General features: G+C 36.3%; 3 protein-coding genes across 3 annotated transcripts; 2 read left to right on the top strand and 1 right to left on the bottom strand.

The window, feature by feature from the left end:
- The first annotated feature begins 1814 nt into the window (after positions 1 to 1814).
- On the top strand, positions 1815 to 4899 carry LOC113344163. Its single transcript, XM_026588183.1, has 6 exons — positions 1815 to 2144; positions 2236 to 3296; positions 3520 to 3707; positions 3806 to 3922; positions 4019 to 4201; positions 4286 to 4899. Exons 2-6 carry the CDS (start codon positions 2252 to 2254, stop codon positions 4673 to 4675), a joined length of 1923 nt encoding a protein of 640 aa, XP_026443968.1. The 5' UTR covers positions 1815 to 2144; positions 2236 to 2251; the 3' UTR covers positions 4676 to 4899.
- A 637-nt stretch (positions 4900 to 5536) lies between these two features.
- On the top strand, positions 5537 to 6849 carry LOC113344171 (desiccation protectant protein Lea14 homolog). The gene is made up of 2 exons (XM_026588189.1): positions 5537 to 5797; positions 6374 to 6849. The coding sequence occupies exons 1-2, from the start codon at positions 5589 to 5591 to the stop codon at positions 6687 to 6689; spliced, it is 525 nt and encodes a 174-aa protein (XP_026443974.1). The 5' UTR covers positions 5537 to 5588; the 3' UTR covers positions 6690 to 6849.
- Positions 6850 to 9339: 2490 nt separating this feature from the next.
- LOC113344203 lies at positions 9340 to 10238 on the bottom strand. Its single transcript, XM_026588216.1, has 2 exons — positions 9719 to 10238; positions 9340 to 9557 (listed from the first exon to the last, which is right to left on the bottom strand). The coding sequence occupies exons 1-2, from the start codon at positions 10236 to 10238 to the stop codon at positions 9340 to 9342; spliced, it is 738 nt and encodes a 245-aa protein (XP_026444001.1).
- Positions 10239 to 21244: the final 11006 nt, after the last annotated feature.

Below are 21244 nucleotides of genomic sequence, written 5' to 3'. Positions count from 1 at the left end.
ATTTACATACCTCAGATGGATACGACTCCAGAATAAGTTTGTGCTTCTTTGCTAATCGATTTTCTCTCCATTAAAGTTTGTTGACATATCTTACTTCATGTTTGTTCTTGAAACAATTAGCGAGTTCATGACCCTTAATAGTACAAACAAGAACATGTCAATGTGGAGGATGGTTCAGGCACCACAGCCGTACATGCAGCTAAAAAAATTGAAGTACCTGAAACATGTGAGGTAGAATTATCAGTAAATCGAGTAAAATCCATTTTATCCTCCAAAGTGGTTGAAGAAGTTTCTCCAGGAAGGATATCAAGATTGATATACGTATTGCTACAATTATCAAAATTAATATTTTCACCAAGGAGGGATACACTTGATTTTTCATCTTCATTTGAATCATAGTGATCAGACATTTCATCAAGAGTTGCAGCAAAACCTTTGTTTCCAGTGTATTTTCTATGATTTGGGCACTCATTAGCATAATGACCAAAACCTTTACACTTGAAGCACTGTGGCATATTCTTATCATCAGTGTCGACGGTGTCCCTATTTTTAGAAGGACCACGATCATGAGGTTTAACTGATGATCTGAGTTTATCTCTGGTGAGCCGTTTACTTCTCTTCAAAAGAAGATCTCTAAACTGTCTTGTGATCAGAGAGACTAAGTTGTCAAGATCTTCATCTGATGAATCAGTCTCAATAGGATCATCCACAGAGTTGCCAACACTTTTACTTTTGTCAAGTAATTTAGTATTTTTTTGTGCTTTGAAAGCAATATCCTTTCCAGATTTGGATATATAGTCATGATCAAAGATCTTTAAGTTCCCAACAAGAGTATTTATGGAAAGTGTTTCAAGGTCATTTCCCTCAACGATGACATGTTTCTTAGAATCGTATTTAGCTGGCAGTGATCTGAGAATTTTCATCACAATGTCCTTTTCAGGAATAGTCTTACCCAATGCAAAAGATGCATTAAAAATTTCAGACACTTTGTGATTAAACTCATCAAATGAATCTTCATCATCCAAACGAAGGTTTTCCCAATCAGAATTTAAGTTTTGAAGCCTAGCTTCCTTCTCAGAGGTATTCCCTTTAAATACGGTTTCTAAGATATCCCAAGTATCTTTAGACCGAGTGCACATAATCACATAGTGCTGAAAATCTGGAGTAATTGTATGGATGATAGCATTTAATCCATCAGAATTTTTCTTTGCAGCGAGAATCTCGACATGATCATACTCACCAATATCCTTTGCAACAGTTACACCGTTTACTGTAACTGATGGAGGATCGTAGCCATTAACAAAACGAACCCATGATTGAAAATCACTCACTTGAAGAGAGGCACGCATAACAGTTTTCCACCATAAGTAATTCGAGCCATCGAAGACTGGCGGTATGTTTATAAAGATAACACTTCTGTCCATAGATTCAGCTTGCCACAAACACAGACTTAAGAGGTTTTAGCGTGTTTGCCCGCTCTGATACCAATTTAAAAAGCGGGGGTATAACAACCATACCCAATAATTCTTTTGACAATCTGTATGGACTAACTCCAATATTATTCCGAGAGCACCAGCTTATAAAGCGAGCTCTATCAAGAAGATATCAAAGAGTTATATCTTTTTTTCTCAATTCAATCAGCAAATCAAACAAATAGAAATCTATGAACCTGATTGATATGAGAAACACTTGGACGGTACAAAAGACGAATTCCCAAATGCCAATCAATTTATATCCAACAAACAAAGGTGGGCTTTACCATTTAATTAGAATTGGTAAGATGGTTTAGTGACTTTACCCCTTTTGGTCACTCCTTAACCTTGCTTCTAGATCCTCTTGGATTCCTGTATACCCTGTTAAATTCCTGTATACCCTGTTAAATTGGTATCACCCCAAAACCGGCAAGTTGAATTAACTTCGTTTTTATCACAAAAAGTCAACTGGACAAGGTTGTACGCCATCCAAGTGAGTGTTAGAGGGAGATACAATATTAAATCCGCACCAAACTGGAGGATAAGGCGGCGGAGGAAACACAACATGATCCCCTATGAATTCATCCAAGATTGCTTCTGTTGCTAAACAATTATCTACGCTAGTCGACGATTCGATTCTCGTCAGTTCAATCTCTGTATTGCATTAGCCAGGTTCGTTGAACTCATTCTCGCCCTCTAACCGTTTGATTTATTACCTGTAAGAAAATACATTCGACTCCTGATCGCAATCCCAAATTATCAGATTCCAGGTGCTTACCATGTGTTACAAGGATAAATCCCCGGCAATGGATCCATGTTCGACCAGTTTTACGCTGATTCGAATTCTAACTGACGCTGATACCTCTACACATGACCGAGATCCAGGTAATCGAATTCCTCATAATGTATCACTAGAGTCATTAGGATCATCAGGATTTTGGGATTTGGTATTCAACGGTGAGACTGTAAGAAAGACACCTAGAAATATTGCCAGAACCCCAACTCAGAAAATCCCTGCCCAGCCTCTAGTGATGAATTTGCGCAAACGTGCACGAAAAAGTGTGATTGTTGGTCTTCCTGCACCAAGCCGATTTCCAGGTTCCTACCAAAGTGATGTAAGTCAGACTTGTGAAGACCTCCAAAACCTGCAGCCAAGCATAAGAGTATCTCGAATGGCGAGCGAACGACCACGACCTCATTTATCCCAAATGCAATGTGGTAAAGAAAGATTACCACCTAATGAGGCTTCAAGACCAAGATGCCAACCCTCTCAGCAGCCCGCCCAAGGAAAAAGATTTCAGCCTAGAAAAGGATTATCTTCCTTAATGATTGGTGGTGGACATAGATCTTTAATTGGAGAGCAAAGAGAAGGAAACATGGAGGTAGAAAATCTAGATTTTTCTAGAGTTGATAAGTCATCAAAAGCGACATCAGATCAAAACTGTCAACCATCGGGAAGAATGCGAGGCAGCTTATCAGGCCGGGCATATGCTAGTGCTCTTAGCCAGTACATAATTCAACCAACCCAAGTGACATCTCCATCCGCCATCAGAGATCCACTAGTAAATCCATTCTCAACTCCTAGTGGCAGTACTGGTGCGGCTGAAATACTCTACAGGCATGCACCTACTTTGGCAAACCAACCAACACAAATAGATGCAGAAGTATGTGTTGAACCGGAGGTGGGTAGCTGTGAATCTGAGCAAGAAAATACTGATGGTGTTCGAGGTCTTAGAGTACAAAACCTTCCCACGCGAGTCCAAGCAGAGATGGAAACAGAAGATGAAGCAGCAAAGCCAGGATTATGCAGGATAATCAGGGATGGTAAGCATGTGGAAAATTTTCTTTTGTGGTTTAGCATCAAATCTTGCTTCGCCTAAGCTAATGCATGTTTAGTTTAAGTTTATCCTGTTTAGCAATAATGTGGATTTTGGTATTGTTTGATGCTCTCATCATTTGTTTAATCTTGCTTTATGTTAACGCTAGATTATTTAATCACTCTTATGAGTTAGTTTTTCCAGATAACCATTTTTTACTTGTCCATCAGATGACGAGGCTAAGCGGAAAAAGAAGAAAAAGAAAGTAGCTAGGGAAGAGTTAGGATTGAGCTGTCAGTCAGGCTTAACCACTGAACATCTCAGTAAAACTAATGACAATGTTGAGCAAGTCATTCTTATAACCAATCGTGATGGTTCATTCATGTCTATGGAGAACATTAATCATGTTCCAAATGAGGTTTATAACTCCGATGTTTATGCTCCTAGATTCACCCGCTGGAGATCTTCTGGAAAAACTTTTAACAGAATTATCCTTTATTTCTTGGATGTACGTAGGTGGAAAGCATTCTTGGTAAAAGGACCTTCTCTTCCCTCTTCAAAACAGAGAAGCCGGAAAAGCACCACTCAGTTAAAGTTGTACAGGAACGTTTTGTATGTAGGGCATGTAATCAGGTATGTGCATTTTTTTTTGCAACCGTAGGCTTGTTTAGGAAAACTACGTAACTTATTCGTTCTGTATTTGAGATCTCAACTTCTTATGGGGACTAGGAGGGACACATGAGGACCAACAAAAGCTGTCCTATGTATGGAAACGGTTTAGACACACAAATAAACCCTACAAACAATCAACCAATGCAAGTAGATGCAGAAGAATGCCAGGAAGCTGAGGCGGTAAATCCCTCCACAACAAAAAATGCCCGTGAAAATTTTGTATGTGGGGCATGTGGTCAGGTTTGTGCAGTTTGCTTGTTCAGGAAAATTACGTAATCTAATCTATCGTTCTGTATTTGACATCTCAACTTCATATCTGACTAGGAGGGACACATGAAGACCAACAAGAACTGTCCTAGGTATGGACATGAAGCGGACATACAAGTAGTTGAAAGCTCTGGCACGGAAAGTTTATCTGAGAAGCGTGACCATCGTAATTCCGTAAACTGTATAAAAGATATGCAAGAGATTGTTAAAGGATACATGCGTAAAGCTCGTGAAGACGAAAAGCCTGATATCCTTAGGGTTGAACAAGCAGCTAAAGCTGCACATGAAAAATTGGTAGTGGCATCGTGGAAACGTAAGCAGGCACAAACCCTAATGGAATATGCTGATTTGGTAGCAGAGCGTGCAACCATGGCCTTGAAGATTGCCCAAGCTGCTCGATTATCCGAGTCTTCAGATGTAGCAGCTTCATCTTATCTGGATAATTGATTCAAACTGTTTGAGGGAAAAATCAGTGTACAATGATGGTCATAGGTTTTTTGTTGGGGTTCCCTTTTTATCAATCTTTAGGCTGAAATTTTTGAATTTGTACAGCTTTCAAGAGAAGAACTGTACCTTTTCATTTGTGTATATGAGGAAGTATATGCTTGTTGAGCACATACTAACTTGAATTCAGCACCAAAAAAATAAATAAAACCCAAATATGATTCGCACAAGGCAGTTATTAACCCCACTTTCGTTTTTATAACTTCTCCTGCGTCAACACTTTGTTTTTGCTGCAACCCACATAAAGATTTGGCAAAGCCTACAGCAGTTTCTATTAGGCTCAACAAAATGAATGTATAACCTAGGATTTCCCAAGAGGTCACTCAAATAGTTTACGTACAATTAATATAATGTTAGCAACCAGTACAGCGAAGTCAACATGTCCGAGTGGTTAAGGAGTCGGACTTGAAATCTATTGGGCTTCGCACGTGCAGTTTCGAACCCTGCTGTTGACGTTTGTTTTTTTGTTTGTATCCTTATTTTTATACCTTCATTTTTATTTCTCTCGGGCATCATTTTCTGTTTATAAGCATTTTTTTTATATAGATTTTACTGTGTTGATTTTCTAGTACGTAACAAATAACAATCAGTCGACCACTCTTCCTTGTTCATTACCAATAGCAAGCTTCAGTGCGACTCACCCACGTTACATAGAGGTGAAACCAACCATTTTTTATTACCAAGATCCTATATTTTTTGAAGAATAATCCAAACATAGAAACACACTAAATTTGGATTATTTGGAAATAATTTATTTTATTTGTTACTATTAATTTACCCATTTCTTCGTTCAATCATCTTTGTTTTCATCAAAATTTATAGAGAGAAAGAAAGAGATTAAGAAAGAAGAGGAAAAATGTCTGAATCAATAATTGACAAGGCAAAAAACTATGTGGCAGAAAAAGTTGCAAACATGAAGAAACCAGAAGCTGAATTAACAGATATCGATCTCACAAAGTTTAGTCGTGATTCAGTCACTTTGAATGCAAAAGTTTCAATAACAAATCCTTATAGTCATTCCATTCCCATTTGTGAGATTGCTTATACCCTTAAAAGTGCTGACAGGTATGGTAATATCATTTAGCATTTGTTTATTTTTGTTTTAAGTACTTTTAATATAGAGCTAGGGATACTTAATCATGTTGTTAATCTTGGTTCCTGATCTACATAGGTTTTAGTCATTTTTAAGATGTGATCTGATATCTAACTAAGATGTCAAACCATTTGTCTTTTCATTTTACATGACATCCGGTCTATCATTAGGTTACACATTACATTTTTGACTCGAAAGCCCGATTCTCATACCATGGATATATCGCTGTAGTAGAGTGATAAAGTCGTTAGGTGATCATACCAATGGTTTGAGGTGGAAGAAACCGGTCAGCAGCCAGCACCAGGAGAGGAGTGATTTAGGCTAGGGCCACGGGGTGCAATGGTTACGTATGAACCCACAATTTTTACTAGTCAAGGCTCACGCGTTGTGCACTCGAGTCTTTAGTGAAGCATTTTCTAATCGGAATACCTTCTAAGGGATTTTGTATTTGGATGCATTTCTTTTTGTTCCAATAATTTAATTGAACCAAAGACCTGACATACATTTTTCTTTTTTGCTTTATGTTGTTGCTGATATTGTGGGATTAGGGTAATTGCGTCAGGAACTGTACCAGATCCAGGATCCATCAAGGGGAACGAGGTGACGAAGCTCGAGGTACCAGTGAAGGTGCCATATAGTATTCTGATAAGCCTAGCAAGGGATGTAGGTTCAGATTGGGACATTGATTATGAATTGCAAATTGGTCTTATTATCGATATCCCGGTGGTTGGTAATATTACAATCCCACTCTCACAGAAAGGAGAAATCAAACTCCCAACTTTCTCTGATTTCTTCAAAGGAGGTGGATCGAAAGAGGATGAAGAAGAAGTTGCTAAGAAATCTAGAGTTACAAAGAAAGAGTAATTTGTTTTGTCGCCATTCAGCAAAAACATCTGTTTAATTTCTTTTTCATTTTTCTTTTATTTTATGTGTTATAATGTTTGTTTGCAAAGATTTTAAAATCAAACAAGTAAAAAAGGAAATTGCTTCCATATCTTCCAACTGGATTGATAATGTTCCAAATAATCACATGTCAAAAATCATTTAGTGTTTCATATGTTAAGTAATCAAAACAAGAGTCGTATAGAATATCTCCACTAGTCAGTTAAACTATACATCATTTAATCTTCCAACCTTCTTAACTCACGAATCCTTTTCATTTGGATTCTAATACTATATTCCTCAACACTTCAAAAATCTTGTTGACATATTCTTCTGGGTAAACCTTAACTAACAACCAAAGATGTATATATTCAGGTGATCTTCATTTTCCTCCACCATCTCAATGTATATCATTTATTTTAAGTTTGCCAAAATATTTGAAACCTTCGTGCATCTGTTGCTCTTCACCCTCCACCTTTACAATCTAACGGAAAACCCAAAAAAGAATTGGAGCATCCATCTGAGTGTATATACAAACTGAACGATAAAACGTACTGCTGAGAATAATCATCGCATCCACATTATATTTATAACAGGTTTCAACAAGCTTAAGAAATCATTACCAATTACCGTGAATTGTAATCATGCGATTTACACTTTTATCTCGAGTGAATTTAGTGAGCCTAGCCTGCAACACCATATATTATTATAACAAAAGAATTAATCGTGTGAATCATGTGATCATAGGCCACTTAATTTGTTCAGTTCAGTGCTCTCCTTTTCTTATCTCCTTGGTACATGTTGCTTCTTTTTGCTCCAACAATGTATTGATGCTATTCAATATCCCTAAACACCTCCATATACTTTCCTCCCAATCCAGGACTAGTTTTCCTTTCTTTTTCCTTCTTCATTTTTTTTAAGCAGGATTAGTTTGAAAGAGAGCTGATCGAATGTCGCCATATATAGGACGGACTAGAAAGTGAACATTTCATTTGGCCACAAGTCATCAATACTTCTTTTTCATTATATAAAGGAGGATCTCATGCTGACACAGCCGCGCCATATTGATTCTCATTTTTTCAGCTAAAAGAGAGAGCGACGTAAAATTTTCGATTTAAAGAAAACGTTATACAAAAACATGCATCTGTTACCTATCGTTGCTATATGAAAAGATATATGGTGCGAGCTAATGTTATGAGAGAAGAAATTTCCTCCATTATTAGGGTTAACTGTTTCAAGAGATACAGCTGACTCGGATCCCGTTTTTATAGGTACATCGTAATAATCTATACTGTACAGCACCAATAGAAGCTTAATTTATTGCAGCACCCTATGCATAAAAACTTAATATATTGCAGCACCAATTGTATAGGTACCTATAAAAAACTTAATATATTGCACCACCCTATGCATAAACCCCTACTAGTGTCGCGATAGCAAGAAGTCTTTTTTGCAGCACCAATTTTATTGCTGCAGCAATAGATTATACTTTTTTGCCACATTATTTTCATATTATTGCTACAGTTGTGTGGCAAAAGTTTCATTTTACAGCAGTAAATTATAGCTTTTAGCTGTAACTGAAAAGTACTGTGATTAGAAATTTGCTTTTGCAACACGTATATTGAAGGTGTGGCAATATATGGTGTAGCAATAGCTATATTTTCTTGTAGTATTTATATGTTTGTTTCTGAAGTTTGTGACAGGTCTATGAGTAGGAAGATCAGCATTGGTGATCGTTTAGTTAGGATGAAGACATTGAATTTGTAAAGTTCCAAGCTCCAATACATTGTGAATACAAACACCAACTGTGAATATTGGTTATATAATTATCTGAAAATGTTTTAGTCCCAGAATCCATGTTAAGTGAAGGATTGTTATCATATATTGGAGAAGAATCGGTATAAGTGAAATTTGAAACGGCATCTGCAAGACACTGTGCTATAAAATATACTGGAATCTATGAAGTCCCAAACTCCCAGTGATTCAACAAGGAAACTGGAATGAGTCCCAGTAGTTCGACAAAAAATATATATTGGAATGAAAGTTATTGTTCCGTTCCGTACGTAAAGAAAACTGTTCTATCCTCTTTTTGATTTATTTTGCAAGGTTACGAAAGTAGAAGAGAAATTCTCCAAGGGATGGTAAGAAGAGATGGAATGGTCATTACTCCAAGAATTCATTGACCTTCCAAGTTACAACACTATTGTAAAATTCACCAAGAAGAGGTAAAACTGCCGTAATATATCCTCCACTTTTTGATGATAGATTTTTCTTCTTTTCTTGATAAGAACTCCACTTTTTGATACAGTACAGTAACACGGGAAAAGCATTTGAGACTACATATAATTCAGGATATATATTCTCGACTAGGAAAAATTATTGACTAAAAGCTATACTACTAAGCGTAAGCTAGAGGTGAAGAGAAAGAAATAACTTACATGAATCATAATAACAAAATTGTGGGGGCTTAACGAACTTGTATACGTATACTACAACAAGGACCAATATGACATTCTCATCCTCCGACATTTTCATGTTTCAATTGATTCCTTAGTTATCATTCACCCCGTTTAATACTGATGTCAGGTGAACTAAACGTTAAAGAAAACTATATTCCTCGGTCCAGGAACTGTTAATATTTTGCTCTCTGCATATTTGGTTCTCTAGCACTTCCATCCTTTGGGTCATACAAAAGTAGATCGGTAAGATAAGGTCCACAATTCGCGAATAGTATCTCACCACTGCTGAAAATCCACGTAGGCTGCAAGCCACAGTATTTTCTATCCATCCCAGGGATTATTGTATAATGTCTGGTCAAAGACTCTTGAACTCCATAATCCTCCATCATCCCTACTTCAACATTAACACTATAAGCAAGTACACAAAGGCACTCTCTCAAGACTCCCAAATTCCATCTCTAAAGGTTCTTCTGGTGGTTGCAATTCTGTGAATTTCTCGTTGCTGATATCCAAACAGATTATAAGATAAAGATAGTTTGTGAATCCTATTACCTAGCCAATGGAAAAATCCATTAGCAAGCACCCCAGCCTCTACCGCAGACTCGCCATCTATACTTATCTCATAAAGGACAACTTGAGTGCTGTTTTTCCACGAATTAGGTCCCATAGTATAGACATCAACTAAAGAACCATCATCGTCATTGTCATACAAACATATCAATTTGTAATCACAATCATAACCAAAAGCATATGCAAAAGTATTCTGATCCACGGGTTTATTTGGCGATTTGGGTAATTCCTTGTATTCGTTATTGTTGGGATTCCAAAGACCAAAGAATTCTCTCTGATCACTCCAAAACCAAACCAAACCATTACAAGAATCCATAAACTGAATAACAAAATCTAAGGATCCCGGACTATCAATTTCCACACCATACAGATGGAATTCATTCGAAGATAATGATGGAGGATCATAGCTTACCGAGCAGATGACATTGCGTAAGTTACTAGAATCGAACTTAGCTACTATGAAACTAAAGTTGGTTTTTTGGATGGTAAGATTATGGTGCATTTTAACAAAACTAGGGTTGGAGATGAGGGCATACAAATTCTTGGAAACAGACTTACATACAAGTGTCGATTTCACTGGTAATCTCAAAAAAATCACGGTGTGTATCTCTTCCGGAAGACTTGACATTGTTGATGCTTCTTCTTCTTCAGATGACCAGCTTCTAGTTTCGTAAAGCATGAGATAAAAAAAAAAGAGTTAGGGTTTCTGTGATAGGTTGGACGGGCTAAATGTTTCATGCCTCCACGTATTATTTATTTATTATATTACTTATTTACTTATTTTTGTTTATTTTTTTTTGTTTCGAAACAAAATAAAATAAAATATAAGAGAATATTAATTAATTAATAATATGATTTGAGGTAATTTCTTTTGTTGTGGTTAAAAGCTGAACAAAATTCTCTCCTAGAACTTCTGGCCCCACCAGAGTATATTTCAGCCAATAGAATCATTCTGTTTTTCACAACACCAAAGTTTTATCCGGTAAGACTCCCGAATATTTACACTATTTGTTAAACAGACTTGCCTCTCAATCGATCAACAACGAGAAATTTCCCTCAATCACACACGATAGTTTTCCCTCCGCAACTAATGGTTTTCTGTAGTTGCCGTGGGAGACATGTTGAGAATATCAACCCAACGCCATCTATATCCAGAGATGGAGCACGATACAATATTTACGTATAAATATACGTAGGAGGAAGAAAAATCCAGGAAGACAGCAGATTACTAACCCTAGCTTCTGATAAAGCTTTTTTGGTTTTGTTTCGCAGAGATGCATGATTTTATGAGAAGGGTAAACAACTATTTCTAATTCTCTATCCATAAACTCTAGCTTCTGATAAAGTTTGTTCTCTTATTTTATTCCCTTCCGTTAACATCAAATGTGATGATTTTAGAAGCGGCTGTCTTTCTGATTTCTAATTTTTTAGAATAGCTCCAGGCAGTGAAGAAAACTTAAAGATTGAGTTCTACATAGAAATTGTTAGCAGACAACCAAGATTGAGTTAGTTTTTTTACCTGACTTAGTTCTTGCTCTATTTGATGATACATAACTTCAAGTCTGTTATTGATATTCTGTTTCATAATTTTCTTGCATATGGCATTGGCTTTCTCTCAAATTTAATATGTCTTAGATGTATAGGACTGGTGGTTAATCACCTTAATTCTCAGGATAATTACCAGATGGCATTGGCCTTCTCTCTAATTTATATGTCTCCAATTAGACGAGAACCAACTATCAGGATTGGTGGTTAAAATGTCATTGCTACGTAGGTAAGTTCCTATGCAAATATCAAAATCCAATTTGATGTTGACTAAAATCACACGTTTTTTAGATTTTTGAATTCTGAATGTTTAATCTTTTATCTGATTACGTACGTAAGTTCCTATGCAAATTCAATTTGATAAAGTAATATACCAAAATCCAATTAAATGTTTTCAGTAGGTTCCTGATCTCTTCTTTGATTTACTGCTTTCTTCTCAAATCTATTTTCTTTTACATTTTGTGCATGTTGTTTTTTCTTAAATCTTCTCTGATTTGTTTTTAGTTTTTTTCCGGTTCTTAGGTGGTAACAGAAAAACGAGCAGGAACTCTCTTTTGGTAATGTTTATTAAAGATGTGGGTAGCATATAAATTACAAGGTATATTGCATACTTCAGAATATAGGCTAGTGAGCTAATTAGTTTACTCATATATGAACCATATGTAAACCAAGAGCATCCAGTAAAGTTGATGGCCTTAAAAGTATGCCTTAAACGTGAGGTTGACGTTGATCCATGATTTTGAAGCAGCGTTAAAGGTTAGTTTAGTTAAATGTTGTAATTTGTTATTTATATTGGTTAATATGATATTTTGATGCTACCTAAGAGTATTGACATCTGATATCCAATGTGCTACACATTTAAACATAAAGATGTGGAGTTCTTACAGTAAACTAACTAGAGATTTTGTTACTTTATTGGATTTTGTATGACCTAAAGAGAAAGGAAAACAAGATATAGCTCATGACCAGGGGATTAAGCAGTGTGGTGTGCTAACGGGCTTGGTTATATATGGTTTTTCAAGTCGAACCAAACTTTTTTTCTCTGCTTCGTTCTGGTTTGATGCTTTTCATGTGTTTTGTTTTTGAATTTAGTAAATAAGGTAGTGGGTGTTCTGTGTTCTTGGTATTGGTCAGGGCTCAGTTATATTTTATTGCTCATAATTGCCAATTAAGAAAACGAGGATAGTCATGAGGTTCTATGGCTACGAGCATTTGGTTCAAAGCTTTTTAATTGTGTAGTATTTGATTCATATTATCATCTGTGAATCAAACTATATTAGTAGAAGACACATTTTTTGCTGGTGTCATTTACCTTGGCTACTGTTGTTAATCCAAGGTATTGGAGTTGTTCATGGATATTGGAGTTGGCAGTAGTTGCTAGGCAAGTTGAATCAGGGCATACCAAGATGTGAGCTGACTACAAAATCTCAAGTTTCATCGAGATTGAATTGGATAGCGAGAATCAAGACACTGAGATTTTGAAAACTCCAATATAGGATGTGATTGCCGGTGCATTAAAGTTTCCAGTGTCTCATCCCATCTTGGTTGCTCATATTAAATCCGTGAACCTCCTGATTTAATATTGGAGTACCAGGTTTGCCAATTCAGATCTATATATGTCATGTTCTCAAGGGAATGTGAATTTTCGTTTTCACAGAGTTTGTGGCCCCACCTGAATTTTTTTTGTTTGTTGTGGTTAAAAATCGAAGAAAGCTCTATTTCTAGAGTTTCTGGCCCCACCGGGGTATATTTCAGCTAATAGAAATCTCTTTAGTATTTTCGACCCCGATTTTTTTTCTCTTTTTGATTAACGATAAAAGCCTAAACCTACACAGCTTACCCCTAAAATCCCAAGCAGTTTTTCGCTACTTCATCACATCAAAATTTGTTTTCTCTGTGAATTCTCACGAACCGATTCACAATCAGGTGCTAATGTTCTATCTCTCAGATGCTTTATTTCCTCATCGGATAACGCGATTTTACCTATTCCATCTACTAATCCAACCTCAGCAGTCAGCTCTAATCCACAACAGGTAATAATTTTCTCTTCATTGCTTCTCTGTTTGGTTAGGGTTTTAGGGTTGTTGGTGAATACATGTTCTCCGAGATGGGTTTGCTGCTTTAGGCGTTTTCAGATTACGAATTCGAAGATTGGGTTATCGATTTACTTTTGTTTACGTTATTTTGTTATCGATTTACTTTTGTTTTCAAGATTGGGTTCTCCGATTTGTATGTTTTCGTATTATTTTTCCTTTTAGGGTTTGTAAATTCTTAATTGGGTACCTAATAATTAATAGGTTACTGATTTGAGCTATGGTTTGCTGTTTCTCACCAACAAAAAACAAGCAAAATACCATTTTCATATGTTTCCCTGCCTAAAGGTAAAATATTGCTCAACTGCTTTTTTACGTTTTCTGTTATGGTGTGTTTAATTATCATGAATGAAATTAAGAGTATCAGCATAATTTTTTTTTTTTTTTGATCAGTAACATGAAAGAACCTTTCTAAACTTCTTCGCTGTGAGCTACTAAAAATTCCTCAATACTTCCTGGTTCTCCAAAAATCCTGAACCGGTTAGCAATTAGATAGAAATTGTTACATCCATTGCAGCAAGCCCCTACAACCCCTTTATCATATGATTCCTGGTTAGAAGTCGTAACTGACCTGGTTTCACAAAGAGAAAGAAAAACAAAGAGGAACGGAAGATAATATTTCCAACTTTGCATTAAAATAATTTTTATTTGTTGGTGTGCGGGAAAAAAGAAAAACACCAATATAATTTAACACCGAAATCACTAACACCATTAGGGTTCGCCGATGGAGAAACGGGTTGTACTTTATCTGCAAAATCACAACACAACCATCTAATTGATAGAAAAGGAGCAAATCCTAATTTCAGTTTTTTGATTAAGTTTTACGCTTCATTTTATAAGAACATGATTTAAAAATGATGATTCTCTATCAAAGTATATCACCTTAGAAAAAACAGGGAGAATTGAGACGCAAGTCTCTTTTATTTTTAAGTTTGATATTCACGGACGTAGTTTTGGTGGTGTTCACGGACGTAAATCAATAGTAAATAGTTAAACAGATTTCCGTAAATAATATTGTTGGTAATATTGGCAAAGATACCAATATAAACTGGCCGGAGATTTTTCAACCATGCACATGATTGGTTATCGTAAAATTATATTGTGGTAATATTAATTTTTGGTGATTACAGTTTTACGAAAGGAATAAAAATTGTAAACCGTATTTCAATGTTTTTTTTTCTCTATAATAAAAATAGAGAGGAAAGGATAATCATTCTCCACAAAATCGATTACCTATAAACAACGATACACAATGGTATCAACCATATACCAAAATCAACTGATTAGTCAATAATTATGCATTATTTTATTAATTAATAACTTAAATCAAGTGGTCTGGAGGAATTTTTTTTACCAAACAGTAAGTTCTAGCAACTTATCTCATAGACTCATAGTACACGTAAAGCAACATATGGGTACGAGGAGAGGAGATCTTAGTAGCCAACCAAGACCAAGCTATGTGGGCGCTGATGTCAAGATTACGGGACCCGCAAATCCATACAACAGTTTGGTGCAATTCTAACTTCTGTTCCGTGTGACTCGTAAACTTCAAAAACTCGTCAACAATGGATAACAACCTAAAATTTAAAATCAATGGAAACTTTGTTAGAATCGTTTTAATAAATTAAAGAAGGAACAAATAAAATCAAACCAAGATGGAAGATTTTCTAGATGTAGAAAATAAATGTTCTTTATTTCCATGGCTTAGTTGACAGAGCAATGTGTGTGATAACGTCTTGTGAAACTAGAAAATAGAGAAGGAGATACAAAGTAGAGGGGAAGAAGAAGCGAGAAATTCTATTCATTATTACAATAGACAAACATTAGAGCCTCTATTTATAGTGCTAGACACAAAGGCATCCCAGTAATAAACGAGATTTACCCTAGATATTCTTAACGTAATTACACGTTTATAACAAAATTCTTCTCGGTCTAAATATTTCCAGGGGGCCAGAAATGCTTTGTTCAGCTTTTAACCACAAAATTCTTATTGGTCTAAATATTTTGATAATGATCATGTGATTCGAAACCTGGTACTCCAATATTGGTATCAGAAGTTGCATAAGCCCATCTAGCTAAGCATTTACTGTTTTAAACTTTATATGTCCATTTCTAACATGCATACCGTATCCGACTGAACATAGTAAATTTACGTAGAGGACGACTGTTCATATTACATCTACTTTAAGATTATGCAATAAAAATCATCAAGAAGCCTAAGAGCTCATCGTAAATTAAAATTTTAAATTTGATACACTGGATTGAGTGATATTTTCATTAGTTATCTGTTGTGGTTAAAAGCTGAATCAAGCTCTCTTCTTAGAGCTTCTGGACCCACCTAAGAATTTTAAATCAACAGGAAATTTTTGTTTTCTCGTACCACCAGTCCTTCGTATCTTCCATCCCATACGCGGTTGTTAAGTTTTTTCCATAATCAATTTCGTAAAATAATTAATTTCGTAAAATAATTAATTTCGTAAAATAATTAATTTCGTAAAATAAAATTTAAAAAAAAAAGGAAAAAATCGGACTTCTCTCTTTATCACTGCCAGAACCCTAATTCCCTCTTCGTGTGTCGTCGTTCTGTAAGTCTACATTCAATAGTTTGTTTTTTCTTTTTATCTCAATTTCAATCTTGCTGACTTTGATAATGATCGTTGTCTATGTTGTAGGTTTATTGCACGATAAAGAAAAAAGTAGCACCGATTTTGATATTGATCGTTGATTTCAGGTGAATTTCCTCTTGTTGTGGTTAAAAGTTGAACAAAACTCTCTTCCCAAAGCTTCTGGCTCCACCAGAATATATTTCAGCCAATAGAATCATTCTGTTTTTCACACCACCAAAGTTTCATCCGGTAGCACTCCCGAATATTTACACTATTTGTTAAACAGACTTGCCTCTCAATCAATCAACAACGAGAATTTTCCCTCAATTACACCCGATACTTTTCCCACGTGAATTTTCTCGATTGTGGTTAAAAGCTGAACAAAACTCTCTTCCTAGAACTTCTGGCCTCACCGGAGTATATTTCAGCCAATAGAATCATTCTGTTTTTTCACACCACCATCCGGTAGCACTCCCGAATATTTACACTATTTGTTAAACAGACTTGCCTCTCAATCGATCAACAACGAGAAATTTCCCTCAATTACACCCGATAGTTTTCCCTCTGCAACTAATGGTTTTCCATAGTGGCCGTGGGAGACATGTTGCGAATATCAACCCAACGCCATCTATATCCAGAGATGGAGCATGATACAATATTTACGTATAAATATACGCACGAGGAATAAAAATCCAGGAAGACAGTAGATTATTAACCCTAGCTTCTGATAAAAGCTTTTTTGGTTTTGTTTCGGAGAGATGCATGATTTTATGAGAAGGGTAAACAACTATATCTAATTCTCTATCCATAAACTCTACCTTTTTTCTTTTGTCTCTGAATCAAGGAACCCTAACAGTTTTGCTTTATTTTGCAAGTACCAATTTTGATCGATAAACAATTGATTAAAAAAAAATAAAATCACATCCTATATTAGTGAATCCTAGCACTAATCTTCATACATGTATGAATTATACTAATTTTCTTCTTATTTGGTTTTAGCGGTTCCATGTGATTTTCAGGAAGATATGGTCACTTTAAGTACTTCATCAGCTTTATTTTTAGCCATGTACGTTGACCGGTGGCAAATGAGGTGTTCTAAGGGTGTACTTGGTTCGTACATTCTGGTTCGAGATAATGAGGCAGAAAGACGCGAAGTAGCTGTCGTAAAGGATAACTGGGTAAATTTTCATCTTCTTCTTAATAATTTAAAGATTTCAATAATTTGATTCATTATTTGTTCTGAGTTTTGATATTTGTTTATGTTTGTGTATACTCAGGTCAGCTGCTACCATCTCAGAGAGATATCAAGCTATCAATTGGTATTTTCTTATGTTTTAAGTATCTGAAAAGATCTAGTAATTGAGAAGATTTTATTGTATCTAATTAGTATTCAATTTTTAGTTAAATTTAGTGATTTTTCTGTAACAGAGAGTGGATGGGGTTCAAGGGACCTCATGGAACTGAACTTAAAGTAGAAATTTAATTCCAAACTGAGATCACTATTTCATGCTCGATCAAATAAGAAGGTAGGAAACTCGCAATCCACGGGTGTAACTTCTGTTCCGTACTTTCGCATTTGAGTACTTAAACCCCATCTACTCCTTGTTTAATAAATGATCAAAGCTATTATTTTTAAATATCTTCTTACATAATTGTTTTATTTGTTGCTCTAAACTTTGTTTATCTAACCATTAAATTCTCAACATTAGGGTGGCATATGTGGTTTGAGGTGACAACAAAGAAAACTCGAAGTATTTTGACATTCAGTTCCGCAAGATCAGATACTGGTCAAAAAAAGAATATCATCTGGACGAAGCTGTAAGGGTGAGCTTACTAATCCATACTGCTGATTTTCGTTAGTTAGTATTGGTAGCGTGATTTGTTAAGCATACCACAGAGAGTCTTCCTCAAGACTCTCTGCTCAGTTAGTCAGTCAGTAAGCTTTAGTCTATAGGTTAGTTAGTCGTTCCTTTTGTTAGCTATAAACTCGGTCTCAAAGTTAGTAACAATATTCTGTTTTATCAAAACTCTGTAACCTTATCTCTTTGTATAAATAAGAGTTCAATCTCCACAAGATTTGTGTGGAAGATATTCACCAAAATCTGTTTCCTAAGTTGGTATCAGCTTGTCGATCCAACGCTTCCGCAAACACAACAAACAAAAAAAACAAAACCCTACAACATCACTAATGGCTTCAACATATAGCCTTAGACAAATCCAGATTCATCACCCGGTGACTCTCAAACACACAGAAACAAATCATCTCCTTTGGAAGACACAGTTCAAACCTATCCTAAAAGGATATTGTCTCACTGGTTTTATAGATGGCATCAAGGTAAAACCTGCTAGAACCCTACCTGATAGTGATGATATCAAACCAGATTTTACAGAACATGAGGCTTGTGATTCACTGTTGGTTGGATGGCTAAACTCCACTCTTACACCTGAAGTGCTAGATGAAGTTGGTGGACTGGATACGGCAAAGCAAGTTTGGGATAAGCTAGAGAGCTATTTTACACCAAAAACCCTTGCACATCAGGTGAATCTAAAAAGGCAACTTCATTCACTACAGAAAGGTAATAAACCTCTTAAACAATTTTTGCAAGAAGCTAAGAGTTTATTTGAGCAGCTTACTGCATCTGGATGCACGGTTTCAGATGATGAGAAGAAACAGGCCATTAGTAATGGTCTAAATCAATCTTATGACCCAATTGTAACTTCATTGAGCACTGCTGAAAATCCGACTATAGATAGCTTCTATACTCATTTACTAACCTTTGATATGCGGTTAGAACAACAGTTACAGTCTTTGCAGCAACCTTTGGCTAATGTAGTTGTTGCCAGTAGCAAGCCTGATCACAGACGTTTCAACAATCATGGGAATCAATATCCATACAATAATAATCAGAACAACAGGAGGAACAACAACAACAATCCAAGAAACAACAACAATTCTCAGCAGCATCCAAGGGGTAATCAGGGAGATCAAGTCTGTCAAATTTGTAAGAAGAGGAATCACACGGCAAATCGGTGCTGGTTTAGATATGAGAAAAGTAACGACAATCAACGTCATCCTGCAGCTTACATATCTTTACCAGGTGGACAGAATGATAATGGTTGGGTAACGGACACGGGAGCTACTCATCATCTTACTGCTGATTTGAGGAATCTCACTATTCCTCATGAGTATGATGGTACTGAGCAAGTACACGTTGGTAATGGTAATGCACTCAACATTGCCAATGTTGGTAATGCCTCATTCCTCTATAAGTCAAGATCTTTTGTTTTGAACAACATTTATCATGTTCCTCAAATAAAAACAAACTTGCTATCAGTTACTCAATTCTGCAAGGACAATGATGTATTTTTTGAATTTCACACTTCTTACTTTGTTGTGAAGGACAAGAAAACGGGGGCAACACTGCTGCGAGAGCTGAATAGGAATGGTCTCTACGTCATTTCGAGAATAAACATGCTAGCACCATCAATAAATCCGCAAGCTCATGTCTCTTCTACTCTACCACTGTGGTACCAACGTCTGGGTCATCCTATGTTGCGTACGGTCTCCAAAGTTTGTCATCAATATTCAATTCCAGTCTTAAGTAATAGTTTTCATTTCTGTCATTCCTGTCATGTTAGTAAAAGCAGGAAACTACCTTTCTCTCTTAGAAAACTGTTTATGACAAGCCGTTAAGCTTGATAGTCTCTGATATTTGGGTTTCACCCCAGCTGTATAGACTTGGATTTCGTTATTATATTCTTTTTATGGATGTTTATTCACATTTTACATGGATTTATCCTCTTGTCCAACGTTCTGATGCATTGCATACATTCATTCTGTTTCGAAAACAAATTGAAAATCTTACTGAACATATAATTAAGGTTTTCCAATCTGATAATGCTATTGAATACAAAAAATTCACTTCTTATCTGAATGAGTCTGGAATCCAACATAGGTTTTCTTGCCCACATACTTCACCTCAGAATGGACTAGCAGAACGTCGTATACGTCATGTAACTGAGTCTGGTTTGGCTCTATTGTTTCATGCACACATGCCACAGTCCTTTTGGCCGATGCATTCTCTACAGCTTGCTATGTCATTAACAGACTCCCTAAATCCAAATCTGAGAAAACAACTCCTCTTGAACTCCTATTTAATAAGCAACCAGATTACACTCTTCTAAGAGTTTTTGGTTGCTTAGCATATCCCTTCCTTCGCCAATACAATAAACATAAACTAGAGCCACGTTCTCTTCCGTGTGTTTTTATAGGCTATAGCAGTGCTCACAAAGGTTACATGTGTCTGCATCGTTATACAAATAGAGTCTATATTAGTCGTCATGTTCGTTTTGAATAGAGATCATTCCCTTTCATGCCTATTCCACATCAGCGGCCGTCGTCTTGTTCAGGTATAAAACCCTCTTGTACTAGTGTACTGTTTTCTCATCCTTTTAGAAAACCAAGTCTCTCAGCAGCTCCAGAAACTGGTACTCTGCAGTCACCTGTTCACAGTGCTTCACCTACTCAATCAGGACCAGCGTTGTCAACTGAAACTGCATAACCAACTGCTCAAGATTCTCCGGTGTCTACAACGCATATTATGGGCACACTCGGTGTATCTCAGGCAGACTCAGGAAGATCTTTAGACTTAAATCAGCAGATACAGCACAATGTTCAACAGGAAGTTGAACAGCCCATGCAGCAAGTTGGAGTCACTCATCCCATGGTTACAAGGGCTAAGGCAGGAATCTCAAAGCCCATTCAAAAATTATGCTTGACTGCAACGAAGCATCCTCTTCCTGAGTCTGATTTCATGGAGCCAACATGCTTCTCTACTGCGAACAAAGATCCAAAGTGGAGGAAACCTATGGATGATCATATCAATGCTCTTATTCAAAATGGTACGTACTCATTAGTTAAGTATGAGCCTGTCATGAATGTAGTTGGTTCGAAATGGGTATTCCGTGTTAAGCAAAACCCAGATGGGAGTATCGAGAGACACAAAGCACGTTTGGTTGCGAAAGGCTTCAGTCAACAGGCAGGTGTTGATTACGGTGAAACTTTCAGTCCTGTTGTCAAACCATGTACTATTCGACTTGTATTATCATTTGCTGTGGTGAATCGTTGGCAGCTTAAACAATTGGATGTTGAGAATGCCTTTTTACATGGCCATTTGGAAGAAGAGGTCTTCATGAAGCAACCACCAGGATATGTAGACCAAAATTTTGCCAATCATGTTTGTAAGCTGCACAAGTCGCTTTAT

This window comes from Papaver somniferum, unplaced genomic scaffold (genome assembly GCF_003573695.1).
Source record: "Papaver somniferum cultivar HN1 unplaced genomic scaffold, ASM357369v1 unplaced-scaffold_75, whole genome shotgun sequence".
Taxonomy (NCBI): domain Eukaryota; kingdom Viridiplantae; phylum Streptophyta; class Magnoliopsida; order Ranunculales; family Papaveraceae; genus Papaver; species Papaver somniferum.
Note: the sequence above shows the minus strand (reverse complement) of the source record. Positions and strands in the feature narration are given on the sequence as shown.

Coding starts and splice junctions, on each gene's coding strand:
- LOC113344163 (XM_026588183.1), top strand. CDS start 2,252: ATGTGTTACAAGGATAAATCCCCGGCAATGGATCCATGTTCGACCAGT. Junction 3,708..3,805: donor TTAATCATGTTCCAAATGAG/GTTTATAACTCC, acceptor GGATGTACGTAG/GTGGAAAGCATTCTTGGTAA. Junction 3,923..4,018: donor TATGTAGGGCATGTAATCAG/GTATGTGCATTT, acceptor TATGGGGACTAG/GAGGGACACATGAGGACCAA.
- LOC113344171 (XM_026588189.1), top strand. CDS start 5,589: ATGTCTGAATCAATAATTGACAAGGCAAAAAACTATGTGGCAGAAAAA. Junction 5,798..6,373: donor ACCCTTAAAAGTGCTGACAG/GTATGGTAATAT, acceptor TTGTGGGATTAG/GGTAATTGCGTCAGGAACTG.
- LOC113344203 (XM_026588216.1), bottom strand. CDS start 10,238: ATGCACCATAATCTTACCATCCAAAAAACCAACTTTAGTTTCATAGTA. Junction 9,558..9,718: donor TGGATTTTTCCATTGGCTAG/GTAATAGGATTC, acceptor ATGTTGAAGTAG/GGATGATGGAGGATTATGGA.